We start from the raw sequence: 21,255 nt of genomic DNA on the forward strand, positions 1-21,255 counted from the left end.
TTTGCAATATTTTGATACTGCAAACAGCTGAACTGCCTTGGTAAAGAGATCAGCCTGTGAGCAGCATCAGTGTGCATGAGTGGGAGCTTACAGCATTCTCCGAGATGAATACAGGCTCTCCTTTCTGACCCTTGGGCCCACTCAGCCCCTGTTGGAGGCAAACACAACATCAGTATCTCTGTCTCTGTATGTAAATATAATATTCGAAGTATTGCTATACGTGAGATTAAAATATGTGAGGTGAATGAAACAGGATGTCTTTCCGTACAGGAAATCCACTGGTGCCAGGGTATCCCCTCCCAAAGCCGGGATCTCCAGGATCTCCTCTGGTCCCGTTACAGCCGTCCAGTCCCGGTGGTCCTCTGCTGCCCGGCTGACCAGGGTGACCCTGCACAGCGAAGGATAATAAGGACATGATGACAAATTATAATTTGACCTCTCATTAGAATATTTACATTTCCATGATCATTTTTTTCTATATTCCTGCACTTTTTACACAATATGATCTGGAATTTTTAATGTGAAGGACGAGGAAGAGAAAAAAATCTGAAAAAAACTTGATGTTATCTTTAATGACAAGAAACCTCATTAAGGAAATTAATGGATACCGTTTGCATCTGTTTACTTACAGGCACACCATCACTTCCTTGGAATCCAGGCACTCCCATTGGTCCCTGCAAAGATAATAAATACTTTAAATATACAATAACTTTAAATGGAGACACCTTGTGGGAAAAACATGCAACTGCGTGCTTGGTGTAGAAAATCTGAATGTACAATGTTTGCATGAAGCATTATATTTAGCAAACTGCGATATTATTAAAAAAATGTATTTGCTAATTAGTTATACACAGTATGTGCATACATCATGGATCTTTTCATTAGGTACGCCTTGCTGATACTGGACTGGACCATATTTTGCCTTCAGAACAGCTTTAATTCTTCATGGCACAGATTCAATAAGGTGTCGAAAACACTGCTCAGAGATTTTGTTCTCAGATTATTCTGTAAACTCCAGAGATGCTTTTGTGGTCACTGAGATCACATTTCTTACATATTCTGAAGCCCAGTTTGAACATGTCTACATGCCACGTGGAGTTGTGATTAGCTCATTAAATGTTTGCATTAACTTAGATATTTTGTAGTAGATGTATTTTACCCTCTATAGCCAGACCCGATGCTGGCATCAGACAGGTGTCTTGCTAATGTTTTTAAAAACACCTGTAACTCCAGTAACTGCTGAATGTTTTGCTAAATTAAAAGAATTCCAACGGTTCTTGAAAGCAGCGACTCTGCACGTGTCAGGGATATTAGGGTCATTACGGTAATCCCGAGAAGAAGGTTGGTTGAGAGAAGAGAAAGTGAGTGAGTGAGAAGCAGCTCTACAGAAAACAAACATTTGAATGTGGGTTTATTTTACTTTGTTTTTTTTATTATTTTGTTTTTTCTGCTTTCTGTGATATTCGTTGAGATTTGGATGTGCAGCCCTACCAGGGATTACCATAATGACATCACAGGAAAAGAACAGAAATGATGCTTTCAGGAACTGCTGATATTTTTTGTGCTAATGTTTCCTTTGATCTAAAAGTTTGACCTAAAACCAGCACTCCCATTGGTTTTAATGGGTTAACAAGGTGGCCACTGAGTGAACGAATCACATTTAATGGGAAAAACAAATTACAACCAACGTAAAGATCTGAAGCACCTACTTTGTCTCCCTTTGGACCCGACGGTCCTTTCAGCCCAAGGTGGCCCTTCTCTCCTTTTGGCCCAGAAGGCCCAAGGACCCCACGTGGCCCGTCCTGTCCAGACGGTCCAACTTCACCGAGAGTTCCTGGACGACCCTGAGAGCAAAGAGAAGACATGATCACTGTTCACCAAACTGCAAGCAGAAAAACCTAGACTGCACACCCACGGGGAGAGTTAACATGTGAGTGTGGCTCACGTGTAGTCCATGTAATAACACAAGTAGTGATATGTGGTCCTAGTAGAGGCACAGCTACTGTAGGTTCACATTCAGTTAGAGAATACAAAGAAATTACAGTAAAATTAATGAAAAATACATTTTAGTCTTGAAAGAGCCAAAAATTCATGTTGTCTAAATGACTCACACAGCTCACAGGTGCACCGCTCAGTCGTGACCACAGGAGGGCAGCATAAACACAACAAACACTAACAGGTGGCTCTACTTCAGGCAAACGCACACACACTCACACAGCACCCAGAAGTACTGACAGCCTCCCATTAGCTCACATTTTAAGCAGTTTGACTGGATAAGGAGAGGGGAGATGAACAGAGGGAGGAGTGGGCAGAGAGTGGGACAGATGTTTGTGAAGGTTTAACTTCACAGCTAAAAAAGCTAACAGAGGCCATTTTAAGCCCTTGTTATTATGTAAATGCCGCAGGAAAAAACCCCAAGAAAAACATAAATCCAGTACGAAAACAAAATCCATAGTAAGCTTGTCTTATATCATAAACTGAAATAAGAGTGCAGTTTCTACGTGCAAAGAATGCATGTAAAAGAATGCAGCGACATGCAAAGAAATGGGCTCGTAAACTCATTATGAATAAATAATAGATTTAAATTTCCTTGAGAATATAAACTGCGGCACGGTGGTTAGCACTGTTGCCGCACAGCAAGAAGGTCCTGAGTTCAATTCCAACATCAGGCCGGGGTCTTTCTGTGTGGAGTTTGCATATGTGTGGAGGATAGACATCAGTAATAATCTTAGACGAATAATTGTTGCTGCCCATTAATGTGGGAATGGCTATAAGGCAAAAATGCATGTGAACAAACAACCAGCCTTCAGCAGAATGACTTAAAAAGAAAAGAGTCAACATATTGCAATGGTCCAGTCAAAGTCCAGATATGAACTTTGCTGAAATGCTGGTGTGGGACCTTAAGAGAGCTGTGCATAAACAAACGCTTGCAAACCTCAATGGACTGAAGCAACGTTGTAAAGAGGAGTGGGCCAAAATTCCACAACAACAATGTGAGCCACTCATAACATCATGAAGGAAACAAGTGATCCAAATTATTGCTGCTAAACGAGCTAAGCTACTGAATCATAGGGTATACAACGTTTTTCACACTGCTTCTGCAGTTTGGCCTAATTTTTGCTACATAAACAAGAACACAGTGTAACACATTGTGGGCTGTTCTTCACTTCAGGTTGTATTTACTCAATTTGGACCAGATGTTATTTTATTATGTGTGAAACCTTGGAATTCAAGGTGGGTGTACTTGCCTTCTCGTGTTTAATGGCAACTTTTTCAACTTTAATGACAGTAATTAAATAACTCACATTAATATCAGTGCGTTTTTAATGTGTGGCAGTGAAACACCTGCTAGCAGAATTTTGCTGTAAGTTTACAGGTAAAAACAAATTTACAGGGTTTTCACTTAAACACTGTAAATGTGTTTGTCTTTGTAAAGTGACAGTGATGCCAGACTGGTCTTTGTCACACTGTCTTACCTGAGCTCTCAGCTCTTTTTCCAGCCTCAGGGCAGGCAGGTAGTGCTTAATGACAGGGCTGTGCCAGCCTGCCTGAGTTGTCTGGCCCATAGTTCACACTCACACCTGGTTTCACCCAGGGAAAATATGCAGGGATCCCATAGGAAGCTGCTTTCTTTCACGCCTTTCCTTTCATCCCTCATTCCTCCATCACTCCTTATTGAAACAACTGCTATACATCATTTCTTCTCCCTCTTTCTTTTTGGTTCTCCTTTCCTCTTCACCTTCCACCAACTTCCTACTGCTTAATCTCTGACCTGTCTTCCTCCCAGCTGTCATCACAGTTTAAGCAACATACACCTATAAATGTCTTAGCAGACCTCCAACCACTGGGTTAAGTATCTCTTTGTTTATTTAAAACTCAGCAGGTCATGGGGTCACCTTGTCCAAAGGCTCCACTGTCTTTTTAGTTTCTATTTTCAGGTCATGGGTCACTTTCAAAGCGTCTGTCTGGCCTTACATAAAAGGTGAGAGGTGAAGAGTTGGTTAAGGTGAAAAGACGATCTGGTGTCAGTTAGTGAACAGTGTTTTTTCTGCCTGTAAAATAACCAACAAATGCTAAAAATGGCTTCAAAACCGAAATCTCTGAAAGTCTGAGCTGTTTATTGTCCCTGACTCTTTGAGGGAGGTTCTGAGGGTTTAAGGCATCTGTGTATTCCCTAACATGGTATGGTTTTAAAAAACTGAGAGAGGAGGGGGAAGAGAAGAAATGAAACAAGAAGGTGGGTGAAACCGCCATAAAAACAGTTACATGTAGTTTTAAATAACATCCAGGCAGTTTAATTTGCCATAAATTTAAAGCTGCTCTAAAATTCACCAGGGGGATTAGAACGAGTCTTTTCAACTCAACTTTATTTATATTGCAAAGTAAAAATCCTACAATAATAGAGGGAAAACCACAACAATTAGAAAACCCCCTATGAGCCAGCAGTTGGTGACGGTTGGAAGGAAAAACTTCCTTTCAGCAGGAAGAAACCTCTGGCAGACCCAGGCTCAGGGAGGGGCATCCATCTGCCGTCACTGGTTAGGGGTGAGGGGACGAAGACAGGAAAATAGACACTCTAATTTAAAAGTAGAGTGGGTGTCCGTCTCCTAAATCCAAACTGGGAGCTGGTTCCATAAAAGAGGGGCCTGAAAGTTGAAGGCTCTGTCTCCCATTCTACTTTTAAATATCCTAGGAGCCACAAATAAGCCTCCAGTCTGAGACCAAAGTGCTCTTGTGATCAAGTATGTGACCTTGTATGTGAGGAGCGGGAAATTCAATTCTGGATTCAAAAAAGAACCAATGAGGGGGGAAAACCAATATGGAAGAAATCTACTCTCCCAATCAATGACTGTTCAAACAACTGTCCGGTCTTGCTTCTACAAGGACTTTGGTGCTAGACTGTACAGTGGGTTCAATGAAGGAGAACAGACCTCACAAGATCACAGTTTTATTTATCTTCAAAAACAGCTTCTTGATGCATCTGGAAACAGAGCTCAAAGCTGGAGATGAATCAGCTAGAGCAATGGAAGTAAATTAACAAGCCATCCATGCACTGAGTGTTTCTTCTTTCCTCGCCTTATTTCACTCTCTAAGTGTTTAAACAGCACTCTGCATTTAATTATTAGTTATCTTTAATCTCTGGCTCTCTTCTTGCCTGACTTTGCTGTCTGATTGTTGGGGTCTTCTCTGTTTTACCTCACAAAATAAATCGAGGACTGTTGTTGTGATTTGGAGCTATATAGGTAAGATTGAATTAAGTAGTTAAATGGCCTTTAATTAAGTATATGTCTAGCTCTGCTTTTTGTAGACAAGGAGACAAATTTTATCGTTGATCTTTCCCCCTGCCAGCATCTCCCTGAGTCCCGACACCGTCTCATTTGCCAGTTGGCATCCCTGTTTGTTTTCATGCCATCCCGTCGGGTCTCCGCCCGGCTCTTCCAGACCTTCCATCCTCATCACCTTCCAGCAGACTAGTCAGTTTGTAGGCCCAAATCCCTACCAGCATAATGGGCACAATGGACCCTATTCTGGCCCACTAAGCTCTCTGGACTTGCTGCTCCCATCGAGCATACCTCACTTCCTGATAGAGGAGAGTGCTTGGACAGACAGATTCTAGCCAACATTCGTGTGATAACCAGTGTGTGTGTATGTGTGCTGTTTATGAACACACACGCATGCAAACGCGAACACACGCCCTCGGGCCCTTGGAGGGTTTATCCGCACACATTGTTCTGTGAGCCGGTTGTGCTATGGGGAAGATTTTAGCTGTCACACCGCATGCTCACTTGGGTTTGATGATGGGCTGAAGATGAGGCAAGGGGTGGGCAAATGATAGGTCTTTGGGTGCAAGTTTAATCAGCAAACCAGTCTGATAACCCAATTATGGTTGGAGCCAAATGAATCGGCAGAACCTCAAACGCCTTTGCCAAAAAGGCAGAGTGAAAATACGGGCTGAAAGGACGGGACTCTTGATGCCGTTAAAGGTGAAACAAGGTGCAAGTCTTCAGCTCCCACACTCCGTCCATTTAAAATTACAGACAAAAGAGAAAGAAGGAAATCCTCCTTAGATGGGAATGTTTGGGTTAGGTCTATTCACTAATGGTCCGACTGCAAACCTAAACATCTCGTTTATCCCAGGCATGTTTGTCCTGCTCCAGATGACTGAGGATAAACCAACCACAGACAGAAAGTGAAAGTAAAGCCTCGATTTTTTTAAGCAAATTTAAGACTAATCACATGGTTTCTTTTCCCAGAAAACAGTTCAGTGGCCTGGTATTTATGTATGTATGGCTGTGAAAGTTGTCACTCCATAAACATAAAAAAATGACCCAGCTGACCTGGACAAGCACTTGAAAACTTTTAACACTTTGAATTAACTGCTGAAAAACATCCAAACATTTTCAGCTGCTCCACAACTCATCCCGAGTAGCTCCAAGCCTCTGCGCGGCTTCCAGATTTTTTTCTTTGTGTGATATCGGACCAAACATTCAAGAGTTTAATTTCAAATCAATACAGCATATAAGCTCATGATACATTTCTTTTTATTGCTGACATAAATAAAGCAACAAAGCTTAAAAATTGTGAGATATTTCTTTAGCTTCTCCTTCATTAACTGTCTGGCTGAAATAATTTACTGTTTTGTCAATTTGCTCTACTTTCCAAAACCCTGAAGATTTTTAGTTCACAAGTGAAAACAGCACAGCCGAGAGGCTGGTCAGTGAGCCCCAACAACCTCCGATCACTTGGAAAAGATGTATATTTCCTAATTGGTTGATTGCTGGCTGTCACTGGGTATAACTGGTTGCAAAGAGATACACTTCACAAATACAGATAGATGGTGTTCTACACACAACCTCCTTTTGATTGTACTGATTGCTGCCAGGCTCCTGCAATTTCTCAAAATTTGCATGGAAAACTCGGCTGCCTGCAAACACTTGCCAACTACTCACCGAGTGGTACTGTAACATGAAACATTGCTGCAGAAACAGCCGATGCCTTCAGTGTAAAAGTAGTACCTTACCGCTGTAACCAACTTGGTTCAAAGGTTGTACATTGCTTTCGGTTTCCACTCTCCTTCTGTTAGTTTTACTGCTGCTTAGCAAGTAGTTGGCAAGTGTTTGGAAACAGGTTGGCAACTTGCATGCAAACTATGGGTGACTGTAGCTAGCGACCAAAGTATATGCAGGAAGCCTTTGGTGCAGTACTGTATCCCTCTTTGTGACCATTCTTATTGTTAGCAAGCTCTAACAATCAGTCACTAATATAGAACATGCACCAGTGTGTAAGCCTATATGACTGTAGCTCACATCATCTAGCGATGGTTTCCTAATGCTTGAAAAAGCAACAGTAGCTTGATTAACTAAATCCTAATGCTCTGATGATAAGACCTGTGTATTACCATTTGATGCACATGTATGGGCATATCATGTAATATCACTTCAATTCAATAAACACAACTGAAACTGTTTTCTATTTTTCTATTTCATGCCACTTCATTTTACAGACTTGCTTTTCTTTCTTTGATTTCAGTGCATCTTTGATTCTTTTGGTTTTTATACCTGAAACAAGTTTCTTTGCAAACTTACATTTTTATTTTGGGTAAAGAAACAAAGTGTTTTCAGATATTTTATCAGTTTCCCTTGTGATATAAACATAAAACAGCTTCTTTCGCTATTCATACTTTAGGTATAAAATATTACAGCCAAACTATCATTGAATGTAAGTTAATTAAATGGTAGCCAAAGTTTACTGATTCTGGTTTGCAGTGAAGCTCGCTGCATCAAACTTTCTAATATTTCCTGGTGGAGCTGGATTGTTAGTTTTCAACACACTGTATGGTTTTCATACTCCATAAGACAGATTCCTACACCTCCGCTCTACAATTGACTCCTCTGGGTTTGGTGATGGCTGCCATTACACACAAACTGTTCTCTGTTTTCACCCAGGTGCTTACCCCACCAGTAAATACCCTATTACTGGTCAGCGGACGATGCCATAAATTTGTGGAGTTTCCTCAGCTGTTGTCCAGGAAGTGAGCAACTTCCTATTTGTTATTTAAATGCAAATTACTATGAATCTCTACAAGAAAGACTAAAACATGAGGTAAAAGTTTCAGAATAGGTTTTTACAGCTGTATATATGGTTTACAGCCTTTTATCCCCTGGTCTTAGAAACTTTAATTAAGTGGTATAACTGGAGCTAAAGCAACATTACACTCCCATGCGTCCACCCTGAAAGTTAGCCCACAATGATGCCAACTGCTCAGAGCAAACAGCACATGTAATTGGCATGCACAACTCATCTAAACCTTTAAAACCTCTAAACCACTGCGCAAGTATTGTAGATAATCAGGTTTGGCTTAAAAACTAATTACAGTAATCAGTGTTGAATTATCTGGTAGGTCGAGACAAATGGAAAATGAAAGAAGAGGAATTTTGTGCTTAAATACTTCAGTTCACTGCAGTATTGCAGTTGCAATAAGCTAAAGTGGATAACAGTAATCCTGTTCTGAGAAAATAGTCTCAACTACACCCCTTTCTCATGATACCATCTTATTTTGACCTTTGTGCTACATTACATTTTAAAGATAAATTATCACAGTGGCGTGTCGGCATCAGTTAACCCCTTAACGTTGTGTGTCATATTTAATGCATACAGCTTTTTTGCCAGTTTTTGGGACTTCGACATCATCGGTGTGAATTTTCCCCCTGAAAAACCTAAATAAATTGCACAATACATTTTTAAGCAATTGGAAGAAAAAAAAACAAATATAGAAATATAGCAAATATAATACAAATTAAATGTCATATATGAAAATTGAAATGTGATTTATTTTTAAACAATAAAAAAAATAAAGTTAAATATACACTATTTTAAAAAACCAAACAAATTTTCTGGCAATTATTTCATGATTCAGGCTTTAAAGGGTTAAAAAAAGAGTAAAAAGAAAAGGTTAAAGGTTAAAAAGCATTCAAAGATAAAAAACATGTGTGAAAATCATACAAACTGTAAGCAACAAATGAATCCTGTTGTATCAGCAAAAACAAGACAAGTTATACCAATCAAACATCCCAAAACTAAAGGTGGATTAGCTACAAGTGGAAAAAATGTCAGCTTTCCTGTTTTATTTAGGAGAGTGTTTCATGAATTTGACCATTTTAACAAGTTTCTGTTTAAATTATAAGTAAATTTGCAGAATTGTTTTGTTTTTTTTAGTAATAAATGTGTTTTCCACACTGCTGTGTTAAGTGAACATGAGGAGTTTAGGTTGCAAACACCTAACTGCGTTAATATTGAGTATCAGTTCAAACAAATGAATGTTGATTTTTTTCTTAATCTCATTGTTGGCATCACAAAGGAAATGCTGTCCCGTCGCGGCAGATGGCCCCGCCCCTCCCTGGGCCAGGTTCTGTTGGAGGTTTCTTCCTGTTTAAAGGGAGTTTTTCCTTCCCACTGTCACCAGGTGCCCTTGCTCAAAGGGAGTTGTCTTAATGTTGGGATTTTCTCTCTATTACTGTAGGCTTTTTACCTTACAATATAAAGTGCCTTGAGGTGACTTTTGTTGTGATGTGGTGCTACATAAATGAACTTTAATTGAATTGAACTGAATTTAAGAGAAGGCAAAAACTTTTGAGCTGAGGTCCATTAAAGTAGGGACCTCAGCTTAAACGTGCTTAAACGTGCTGACTTCAGATGCAAACATTGCGCCTATAGAAGTAATCTAGTATTCACTTCTGTTCTTTGAATCTGGTTTCATAACATTTTTGCTGAATTGTGTCATAGAAACTGTCACTAAAGCTTCTGAAAGTCTGGATTACAGACCAACCTAAAGGTCCAACCACCTCATCCAAATCATATCTGCTCTAATGACGGCTGAGATATCCAAGAATGCACTTTTTTCCGCTCTCTTTGGGATGCCAAACAAGTCTAAAGCTTGATCAAAACAAGACATCACTCCAAATCTGGCCTCAGCGCTGTCCACTTGGTCATATCGAATGATCCAAAACGCTAGAAACAGCCAGACTTTTACTTTGAAGGAATTTTCAATTCCCCTTTACAGAGGCTCTTAATTATGTGAATAAGAAGTTGAGGAATTAAGTGAGTCCTCATGGTTTAGATTCCTTCTTTCCTTACAACATACCAGAAAGTTGCAGAAGAAGGGAACGAGAATGTTTTACACTTGGAGATAAAAGCAAACAACTCAAATCCAGTCAAGCCTGTCACACGTCTCCACATGGATTATAAAAAACCTTATTTTCCTTAACTTCAAACACATAATATGTCCATATGTCTACGCTGCTCTTCCAGGGAGTGCAGGAGCTTCCTCCCCTCCCTCCCTGTTTCTCAGCAGCATCTACCCTTACTGCACAAAGAGATCACTTCTGATTGGATCAGTTCCAAACTGCCTTTCTGTACAATTAATTCATTAATTCTAATTAAATGTCACATTTTCATCTCGTTTTGAATTGTTGACTAGTGTCAGTACATTTCATCATAGTTTTCGTGACGTGGGTTGCCACTGGCGGGGCAGCTCTAGTAGGTGTGATGCGTCGGTGGTCGAGCGTGTTCGTCCATAGGCCGTTTGCTGTTCTTTGTTTGGTTAAGCTTTTGAATTGTTCGGCTTGCCTCAGATTAAAAGTGTGCATGACAAAAAGCTGAGGCGCATCCTTGTGCGAAGACGAGCTTCATCCAGCTGTGTTTAGTTAGGCTGGGATTGAGATTCCTGCAGAGCTCTCTGCTAATGTGCATATTTTCTATATTAGAGCGTATCTGTGTGTGTCTCCATCAGCAGTGTGGGACATATCTCCTCCACGTATCTCCTCTCTGCTCCTTCAAAACAAGAGCCCTAAGAGGAGAAACAACAGCAGAGGCCCCTCTACTCCCATGCGATACCATCTGACGCTCACCCAAAGTGCAGCGAGGAGTCAGCGAGGTCTAAATCAAAGCAGCAAGAGCAACATATTTGCTTTTAATCGTGCTTATTTTAAAGCAGTACTCAATGTATGAGACACGCAGTGCGAGCGGATTAAGAAATACCACACACATGCTCAGACATAATTGCATGTTCTGTATTTCTGGGTGACATATTTCGTCTTGCCCTTTAAATTGATGAGCTTCTGCATGTTTAACAGGGTCTCACTGAGTTTATGCTTAACAAGAAGGGCACGGCAGCTCTGAGAATAAAATGTCATAAATGACAGTTTGCATTTATGTGGAATTGTCATAAAACAACTTTGCTGTCATCACTTTAAATCACAAGAGCCTATAAAATCAGTAATAATCAGGTTTGCACATTCCTGCACGTGTTGACCTTTGTTTGAGTGTGTTTGTGTGCTTAGACTTAGATCGCCCAGGTATTTAATTCCTACTTTGTACAGAAAAGGGAGCAGTGAGGATAAACTACAGAGATCTGGCCTCTGGATCTTTTACTCAACACTTATTTTTTATTCAGTTTAATTCTTTAATTTTGTTTGAGTTAAATAAATAGGATTGCAGCTAGTATTAGACATATAAAAATGAAAGTTTAATGTCTAAAAACTAGAAAAAAATGTAACTTTTTGGGACTAAGAAGTATATGTATCCAATGAGACACATTAGAAGTAATGTACGAATAATTTTGCACTTTAGTCGTGTTGTGATGATTATTTCAGGTTTGCTGTTTAGATTGTGATTCGTCCATATAAGTAACGTGGTTCCCAGTGTTTGGGTAAAGATTTGCCTTATAGCAGACTGCAACTGAGACTCCTGTAGCTTCGGTCAGTGTTCAGGTTAAGAGTTTATCTCCTGCTATCACAGTGCTCCTGTGACTGTGCGACTAATGGGGCACAAAAACACAACACATTATTTTGTCTAATAAATAATGTTAATATTGAGTAGAAGTGTTGTTAACACTCAGGGCAGTCTTCTGTTTTTGCTTTTGTAATACATTTTGATAAAATAAAGTTGTATTAAGTTGGTGTAAAATGTATTAAAAATGACATATGACTCCTTTACTTTCAGGGGCGATCGTGGCTCAAGAGTTGGGAGTTTGCCTTGTAATCGGAAGGTTGCCGGTTCGAGCCCCGGCTTGGACAGTCTCAGTCGTTGTGTCCTTGGGCAAGACACTTCACCCGTTGCCTACTAGTGGTGGTCAGAGGGCCCGGTGGCGCCAGTGTCCGGCAGCCTCGCCTCTGTCAGTGCGCCCCAGGGTGGCTGTGGCTACAATGTAGCTTGCCATCACCAGTGTGTGAATGTGTGGATGACTGGATATGTAAAGCGCTTTGGGGTCCTTAGGGACTAGTAAAGCGCGATATAAATACAGGCCATTTACCATATACTACACTGGGTTCTTCTCTTTTATCTTTTTTGCACACATAAGCAACTTAATAAAACTCAACTCTTCATTCGGCATTACTTCATTTAAAACCAGCTTCTGTAACTTTAAGCTCGACCAAACACAACTTATGTACACACAATATAACTCTGCTGCACTTGATTTTCTAATCAACACTAATGTGAATGTCGTTAAACTTCATACGATACTGGAACACATGAACGTTTTCCATCTGGAAGGCTGTATATTTTGCAGAACTAGCAAGTGTAACAATCTTAAGTTTTGGTTAAAAATACTTTGCTTTGCTGCTTCTTTATTACTTTAGCTGTATACACATTCTGCTATCAGGACCAGTGACAGGTGCACCGCCTTGCACACGAACACTTCAGTATACCCACTCTTACACCTGTCATAACTCAGCTTTAACAGGAAGCAGAATTAAATACACATACACACAAAATAAGTCTTAGATAAAATGATATAAAACAATTTTTAAAAAAAAGCATCAGTTATCGTGTGTTTAGTAGAAAATGCCAAAACTGTATCACCACATGTTATCAGATGAGCCCTTCTGAACTAAACAAACTCCCTTTTCCGAGGAAAATCCCCCACACACTAAATGTAGACTTGTTGTAAATTTCACTTCCTGAACATGCCATATGAGGGCAGTAGAGTGCACTGAGATAATGCACTTTGATAAAGAAGGTCTTTAAACCTTGTGTCCAAGTCTGTCTTTAAGATTTAACACGAAACAACAATAATAAAATATTCAAAGTCTGAAGAAGATGAGAAGATGAAGAAGGAGTGACAGAAAACAGGCTGCAGAGGTCAGGGAAGTAACTTTTCTGAACACACACATGAAAACACACACACGCACGCACACTTGTCTCTTTGTGTCTGTGAGTCTGTGATCCTGGTGCCCCTGACCTTCTGCTCTTTTCTAGTCTTTGTGGTGGCTATGACCTTTGACCTTTTTTAGAGTAAAGGCTGCCTCTTCTTGGGGAGTGGAGGGGCTATGAGTGTCAGGTGTTCGTGTGTTTGAATAAAGTGATTCAAGGCGAGGCGCAGGTTCAAAGCTCTCATTTCAACTCCGACTGACAGACGAGTAAGGCGGGGTTTTGTACGTTGAGATATTCTTGACAATGGGAGCCAAAATGGCCCCTTTACCACTATTTTACAAGTGTGTGTGTGTGTGTGTGTGTGTGTGTGTGTGTGTGTAAGATGAAGCCTAAACAAAACCCACCAGCATGCTTTAACTGGTGGACTTCCTGAAGGGGGAACCTGATAAAATATCAGACTGGGGCCCAGGAGCATGTGTGTGTGGGAAGATGTTTGTATGACAGGCCACTGCTGATAAGTTGGTCCTGAACATCACCATATATGTCGCACACACACATAGCAATACCTGAGATTTAAGCACGCGTGCACCACTATTAGCTACACTTGTTCACAAGCCCTCAGTCAGGGACGTGCACGCAAACTTAATAATCTCCAGATTGAACGATAAGGAACAGAAAAGCGAGAGATCAAAGTTATCGAAAGGAAACAAAAATCTCAAGTTGCTGAGATCTTTGTATCCTCTCTTTATCAAACAGTGAACTTCAGTGCACACTCTCTCAAGTATTTTACTTCTCTTTCCTTTTCCAGTGGTTTGAAACAAAATCAACACCACTGTCGTTACCCTTTCTTTTTTAACCTCTGATGACACCATCTCTCTGTGGCAGTGACAGAAAACTTAATCCATTTTGAAACTGTTATTTCTCTGCCAATTCCTCCTCCTTTGTTTAGGGATTACGAACAAACAGTCTGAGCAGTGTGTCCTTATCTTTTCTGAAGGTAAAGGCCTCAGGGAGCCTTTCATCGAGCGGCCTCATAGGGGATTCATCCTACCGTGACACACATCTACTATCCCTATGCCTTCATCTCACTTTAGCCGAGGTAGACGCTCTACCTTCCTCTACATTCATCCTTTATCCCTGCCCCCTTTTTGTTGTCTGTCTCCATGCGAGACAGAGAGTGTGTCTGTTTCTTTTCTCCTGAACAGAGTTTCAAATTTGGTGCAGTCTGTCAGGACTGACAGACACTGAAAGACAAATTCATTTGAACCAACTTGAAGAAAAAAAATGTGCATGTTAGAGGCTTCAAATAAGCACCTTTGCCAGCCTTGGCAAGCCAACAGCATAAAAAAACAAATACATCCATCATTTAAAGTTGCACCATGCCCATCCTTAAAACTGATAACTGGAATCAGCTGTTAATAACCGCAGATAAAAGGATAACGATTGAGAAACAATAACGTATCTGCCAACCTTTTCTAGGCCATCAATTGAAGGGCTTATCAAGCAAGTGTGCAGCCCTTACGATCAGCTTACACTACCGTTAGTAACATTTACAAGATGCTCACAGGAAAATATCCAAAATAGGAGCATCTGCACTGGGAAGGTACTTCTTGAGAACCTCTAACACTATGCAATAGTTGCTACATGTACAACCAATTCACTTAAAGACCAAGACCGAACTAACCAGCATGATTATGGCACAAGTCAAACACATATGTACTTGAGTCAATGCTGAGGTCTCACCTCATTAGGTTAGATCGTGTCAAACGCGAGGCGGTTTCATATGTCAGTTACTAACAGTCTGTCGGTATGTGGGAGTCGAATCTTCTCAAAATTGTCCAGGCCTTAAACCTCATGTGTGTTCTCACTAGTCGTAGTAAATCCATAAAAATAAGGATTTATGGAAATACTGAATAAAAACTTGCTTCCTTGAAATAGACTACATTTACAGTTCAGAATTTAATATTACATAAAATAAACTATATACAAAGTGTCTTCAAGCTTCTTGCTTGAAACCATTCATACTACACAGAGTAATTAAGCAATAAACAATTAAACTGAAATGTTTTTCATGGTTTTCTCTTTCTACTATAGAAATGTCGTTTTTTTAAAACAGTTACAGTTAAAAAACTGGACAGTCAGGGCAATGAGCTACCAGAACCTTCTCTGTCATCTTAAATATTCATGTCTTTTTATTTATTGATTCCCTGTTGTGGGTATGAAACCTCAAAGAATGATAAGTTTGTTTAGCTTTAGGGGGGGGGGGTGTATGTTAGTAAAGTCACCTCATCTCATGCTGTCATGCTGATGCAAGAATGAATATCTCAGCTTGTGCTGCATCACTTCTGAGCATCAGTCTCTTTGCAAGACTCCTCATTTAAGCTAAATAACCCAATCACCCGGCTGCAGGTAGGAGGTGGCTGGACCTGACTGTAGCACCAGTGAGACGCCTTCAATAGCATCAGCCTCTGCAGTCTTTCTCTTGAGTGAGCCACTCACATATTGCAGCTGACAGTGTGAAGAGCTTCACTCCAGCACGACACAGAAAATGTTGAGCTGACCCCTCTGGACCCTCGGCAAAATCAGGAAGTCTTTTCCCCTCTGTCTCTGTTTCTGATCAGCACAGATAAAGGCCTGACAAAATTAAATAAAACACATGCTTCCTGATCTTTCTTTAATTTGAAAAGCCCAACCAAACCATCCTGTCGTCCCCAGGGCTGCTCTTTGACCCTCGAGGTTCACCCAGTTGGAGAGGATGTTTTTGGACTTAATAGATCCATGTTAAATCCACCGAACAAAAAACATCACGGAAACATGTGAACACAAGATTTCAAACACTTCTGCTCTGTATCCTCTCAGAGCCTCAGGACTTTTTAAGTGGAAGAAAAACTGAAGCCGTCGCGCAAATCTAATGAAACTAAAAACTAAAACATCAGTGTGTTATGTAATGCCACATATAAAAGCCTCTTTATCCTTTCTAAGTTTGCGAAGCTGACAGGGAAGACATATTTGGTTGTTTTTTTTGTACTTGTTTTTCTTTATTACCAGATGTCTGCTACATGCCACATTTATTTGCTGATGATTATTCTATTGATATTTTTACGCCCAGGCATGCTGGCTCTGCCCACCGTTCCAGGTAAAGTGCCCTCAAGTGCTGTTCGCACAGATGTGGGTAGGTATGAGCCAAAAAAATTGTCATGGGAAAACACGAACAACAAATGCAAGTATCACAAATATTTAAAAGGTCAACGACTGATATACACCCAACACATTTTTTTAATGAGACGCTGTACATCACACGTTCTAAAACGAGTGATTTACTGAATGAGGGGAACTTCCAAAGACTTACAGAAAGAAAAAAGGGATAACCAAACTAATTTTATTAATAAAGTCAGTGTAAAGTTTTTGTCTTTCTGGATGTTTGGAGGGAGAAATTGGGGAAAGTGCAGGAATAATAACCTCATATTAAAGCAGTTCGATCATTTAGTCTTCATCGTTTGTGTAAAATAAGAAGCCATTCATGTTGTCATAGTTTAGATGCCATGGCTCTAAAGCCATCAAAACTTGGCCAAACTTACATGTAGCTAGGTAACATGATTAGCACTTGGGTGACTGAATCCCAAATATAATAACAGTCGGCGTTTTAATAATAATTTGCTGCTGCAAATCTGGAACTTCCCACACTGCAGACTACATTTAAGTGGGGCTTACTTAGTCAAGAAGATAGTTACACTTAATCAAAAATAAGCAGTTTCACCTCTACTGAACAACAGGTGAAAACATAAAAGAAACTCAACAATAACAAGCTAAGGAAAATTTAAAAAAAGATTGCTCTACTTCATCTGTTTCACCACTTTGAGCACTTATGCTACCACTGAACAGAGCCACGCTAAACCTATGCATTTCCCTCATTTCCACCAGCTCTTCTTAGCTGTAGCTTCACATATATTATAAGAGATTCTACTGGTCTCTATATTCAACTCCCAACATGTGCCACAGCACAGCAAAAAACCACCAAAGAATTGCAGTAGTGCTGCGCTCTGGTGTTTCTAATCACTGTCTGCATATCTGTGTTCAAACTGTAGTTTTTTGAATAGTTTCTCATAGATAAAATGCAAATAAAACCTCATCTAGCAAACCTCTCAGTTATAAGGTGATGCTGGCAACTTTTCCATTTTCTCGTGTTAATTTCAAAGTTTTAGGAATCATAAAAAAATGTAATGAAACTGAAAACTTGTCCTTTTGGCCTGGTTTTCATATGCTGTGTCACATATGTCACACTTTAAAATACAATGGGTTAGAGGATGTAATTTAACCGCTGTCATGTTTCTGCTTGTTAGTAATATAAACACTGTACGGTATGTTTACAGTCCATTTATTAGCACAAGTATAACTGTATTGTAATGAATTGTATCTAGTTTGCACAAATGCAACTCAGTCCAACCCAGTATCACGGCACAGCGTGTAATAGACGCTGGTCCACCACCGTGTAGATGTCAAGCTTTGCCTCTCCAAAGCGTGAAACGGACATGCATGCTCAAGTTACAGTATCAGCAGGGGGAGGTAATACAAAGAAGGTATGAAGTACCTCCCAGGCTCCTTCTACGCTGGAAACAATTAAGCTTGGTGACTGATATGTATTTACATGTAAATGTGTTTTTGATGTCTCTTTAAATGTTTTCCCATGATTCTTCTCATGTTGGCTTCAAATAAAATATCTTCCTCTGGTGGTCGATCGGCCGATGTGTCTATTACCGCACGTCTAGTCTCTTCCGAAATCTTTTTCTTTTTTAAGTAACTGACCAAGAGTTATTAACTCCAGTCCAACATAAACAGCTCAGCTCTGCTCGTGAAGGCGGATCAATGTAGCGACACCAGCAGTAACATTGCAAACGTGGACATCACTATGCCGCTATGGTGTAGGTGGGATGTATGTGGATTCAATGAGGTGCTGTAAGCTAACACTACATCAGATGCAGCGTGCTGATGTGCAGCAGCTGTGGGCAAACTAAGGCAGCTTAAAGAGCAACTGATAAGAGATCGATGCATGGAAGAGTGATGGTTCGTGGTATGTTGTGCTTTTTCTCCACTATCAAAGTATCTGATAAATAGAGAGTGCTGCTTTTTCTTTGTGAGATGAACTCCTGATAAACCCCCTCATTTGTTCCGGTTCTTAGACGTCCTTGTGTCCAGATAGGAAATTTAAGAAAAACATAAAAGTTCCCCTTAAGGGTTCAAGAGCACATCTGCACAAAACATACGCGACAACATTTAAACGTTGTCAGTTACCCTCAGCTATCTTTGATTCATATCAGCACATCCATTTTTTTACTATGTTAATAAAAGCTGACAAAGTTTCCAGCAGAAACAGCTCCGGGATGATAAACGCAATTCACGTCCGGCTGAAATCCTGACAGCGCCGGCTGACTGTTTCTCGTCCAAAGCAAACTTATCAAGAGGAAATCAGAGGAAGATATTTGACAGACTGTAGAAACATCTCACTGCTGTGTGTCTGGAGAGGCAGGGCTGTGACAGGAACTCGGGGAGAAGCCATTAAAGTGGGATTTACAAGGTAAAGAGCATTAGAGATGTCTTCAGGAGGATTTAGGGGGCCTGCGAGGCTGCAGATGCAAGATAGCAGAACTTCCACTCGTCTTTAATATCGGGAAAGATCTTAAAACCCAATTAAAGATAATGATCTGTGAAATATTGAATATCTTTTTACTTGTCTGAATGTTTACATCATGTATGAGCGTGACGACGATCGATGCTGGGATACTGTTTTTAGAGTCCCACTGAGGCGGGAGTGTACTTAAACTCAAAACTGAGTCACAGTTCTGTGCAAAAGTCTTGAGCCAGCCCTCATTTCTTTATATTTTATTGGTCTAATGTGAACTTTAAAAACAACTTACTGATCACCAATAATTAAGTAATCCAGTTTATCTATTTTTCTGTTGTACTTGACTTTCAACATTCAACAGTATTTTTTGTTGTTTTTATTTTTCTGGACCATTAATGAAACCTGAAGGAATTCATCTGTCATTTCTAACCCAACGGCTCCCAAACTTTTTGTGCTTTAATTGAATTTAAACAATTCGTGGCTACAATAATAATAATTATATTTTACATTAAAAACACAATTTTAATTGTGGATGTTGCACATATTCCTCGATTAACCATTACAGAAACATTCAAAATCGATTACTAGTACAGTTAATTTAGGGCAGCTGTCACATAAACATTGCGTTTAGTTAGTGGTCTAATCATTTGTTAGACACTGTATACATGTACATACATAAATAACATTCACTGAAGGCAAAAACATAAATATGCTCCCTTAATTCCTTTATAGAGAAACAACCTTGAAAGCAAACAGCTAATGTTTAGGTCTGTGAGCACTGGTTTGCTTTAAGTTTAGAAACAGAGATTTAAAAACTTTCCTTTGTGGCATAACTCGAGTCTCCTTTAAACCTCGCTTTGTGTTCAACGCTTCAGCTGACAGAACCCAGTCGGGCGTCCGTTAACGGCCGTTATCGGGAGCATGCCTGAGCTCTCTGAGCTCTAACTACAAAAGTAAAACTGAAAAGAGACAAATGAGCACCTTCCCGCTCAAACGGCTCCCAACAGTAACAGTTAAAGACACAGCGGCTGTGTCATTTAGGCTTATCAGAGGGGCTGAGCAGAGGTAGGTGGCATTACCTGAGCTGTATCATTTACCTACATTTACCTACGGGTAAGGCGACACTCGTCACCATGTTATTTACCTAAAGTGGTGTACAGTTAGCAGGCAGTAAGTGTAGGGCTGCTGTGTCAGACAGTAATTGCTGTTTGGATAAAGGCTGAAAGAGACCGAGCTCACAGTTAGTCTGGCTTTAGTCAGGACGTCTAAGCAGGGATTTAATTTTGGAAATGATCTAATAATAATTTGCTGTTTTATTGAAGAGCACGATTCACTGATTTACATAAGAAAAACAGGGCTATTTTAGATAAGCAGCAACAACCAAATCCTGTTTATTTATACTAAAAGGATTTTTGCTGCGTTTCACTATTTAATATTTGGATTATGCTCACTGATTTGCACTCACACTCACACCTGTGGACAATTTAGACTCACCGATTAACCCAACACGACTACATCTATGTCTTTGGGCTGTGGGAGGAAGCAAGAGTACCTGGAGACGACCTCTGCAGAAGAGGATGGATGGATGGATTTATGGATTTTTGGATGGATAGATCAACTGTTTTTTTCATGCTTCATTTAAAGGGTAATACCGGTGGCCTCACCCATCAACAACCCAGTTTGTAGCCCGAGAGGGAAAAATCCAAGGATAAATAGGATTTTTCTGAGGAATAAAAAAAAGTTTAAAAGAATGACACTTTCACTTCGTTCTAGTGCACTTTCAGTTACTGATTTGGAACAAAGTAAAGCTCAAAGAGCAGTGACAAGAGTGTAAGATTTAAAAAGCAGGGTAAAATAGTGTGTAATCCTCAAACAGCGCTCATAGGCGTGGTTCTGCTGTTTTCTAAGCAGTTCATTTCAATGTTAACCACAAAAAAAAAAACAAAAAAAAAACCAATTGGCAGAAAACTGTCGCAAACATGAGTAAATCAGTTTGTGCTCGTCATTTAAATATTCCCTGTTTCATAAAATGAGAACTCTCAGAAATATATATGTAACAGGCTCCCATTTCTTACATTAATCTTATGACTTCGCTCTCTTTGTGTACTGTTTTTTTTTAACGCCGGCACTCGGTCGATTCTGACTCAAAAGCAACATTTAAAACTATGGCTGATGTTTTATTGCTGTAGCAACTGTGATTTACTCATTTTTAAATCTTGCTAATAAAGCAGCAGTTTGTATTGGAAGCATTAATATCGCCACCTTCTGTTGTTTTAGAGAGTTTGTGTTTGTTTGCAGCACTCGCCCGTCTGGCCCGATGATGCTGAAGCTGTTTTAAAGCCTCGTACAGTAATTTATTAGAGACCAGCAGGATCACACTGACATTTAAAAGTTTCCTCTTAAATTCCAGCCATAAATCAGAGGAGTCAGCCGCTCTTTTGCTCGATACTGAAGTGCAAACAGATGACGGGTGATATATACTG

General features: G+C 40.0%; 1 protein-coding gene across 2 annotated transcripts in view; it reads right to left on the reverse strand.

The window, feature by feature from the left end:
• Positions 1-21,255, reverse strand: part of col4a6 (collagen, type IV, alpha 6) — a 161,488-nt gene that overhangs the window by 43,397 nt on the left and 96,836 nt on the right. For both annotated transcript variants that reach the window (XM_085349349.1, XM_085349351.1), the window contains exons 5-8: positions 1,710-1,844; positions 630-674; positions 269-388; positions 92-148 (exon numbers count right to left, since the gene is read on the reverse strand). In XM_085349349.1, the coding sequence (XP_085205475.1) occupies positions 92-148; positions 269-388; positions 630-674; positions 1,710-1,844 (357 nt within the window). The remainder of the gene's footprint in view (positions 1-91; positions 149-268; positions 389-629; positions 675-1,709; positions 1,845-21,255) is intronic.

Source organism: Diplotaxodon limnothrissa, linkage group LG3, assembly GCF_057381915.1.
Source record: "Diplotaxodon limnothrissa isolate DT_005_m linkage group LG3, D_limnothrissa_male_GT1.1, whole genome shotgun sequence".
Classification (NCBI taxonomy): Eukaryota; Metazoa; Chordata; class Actinopteri; order Cichliformes; family Cichlidae; genus Diplotaxodon; species Diplotaxodon limnothrissa.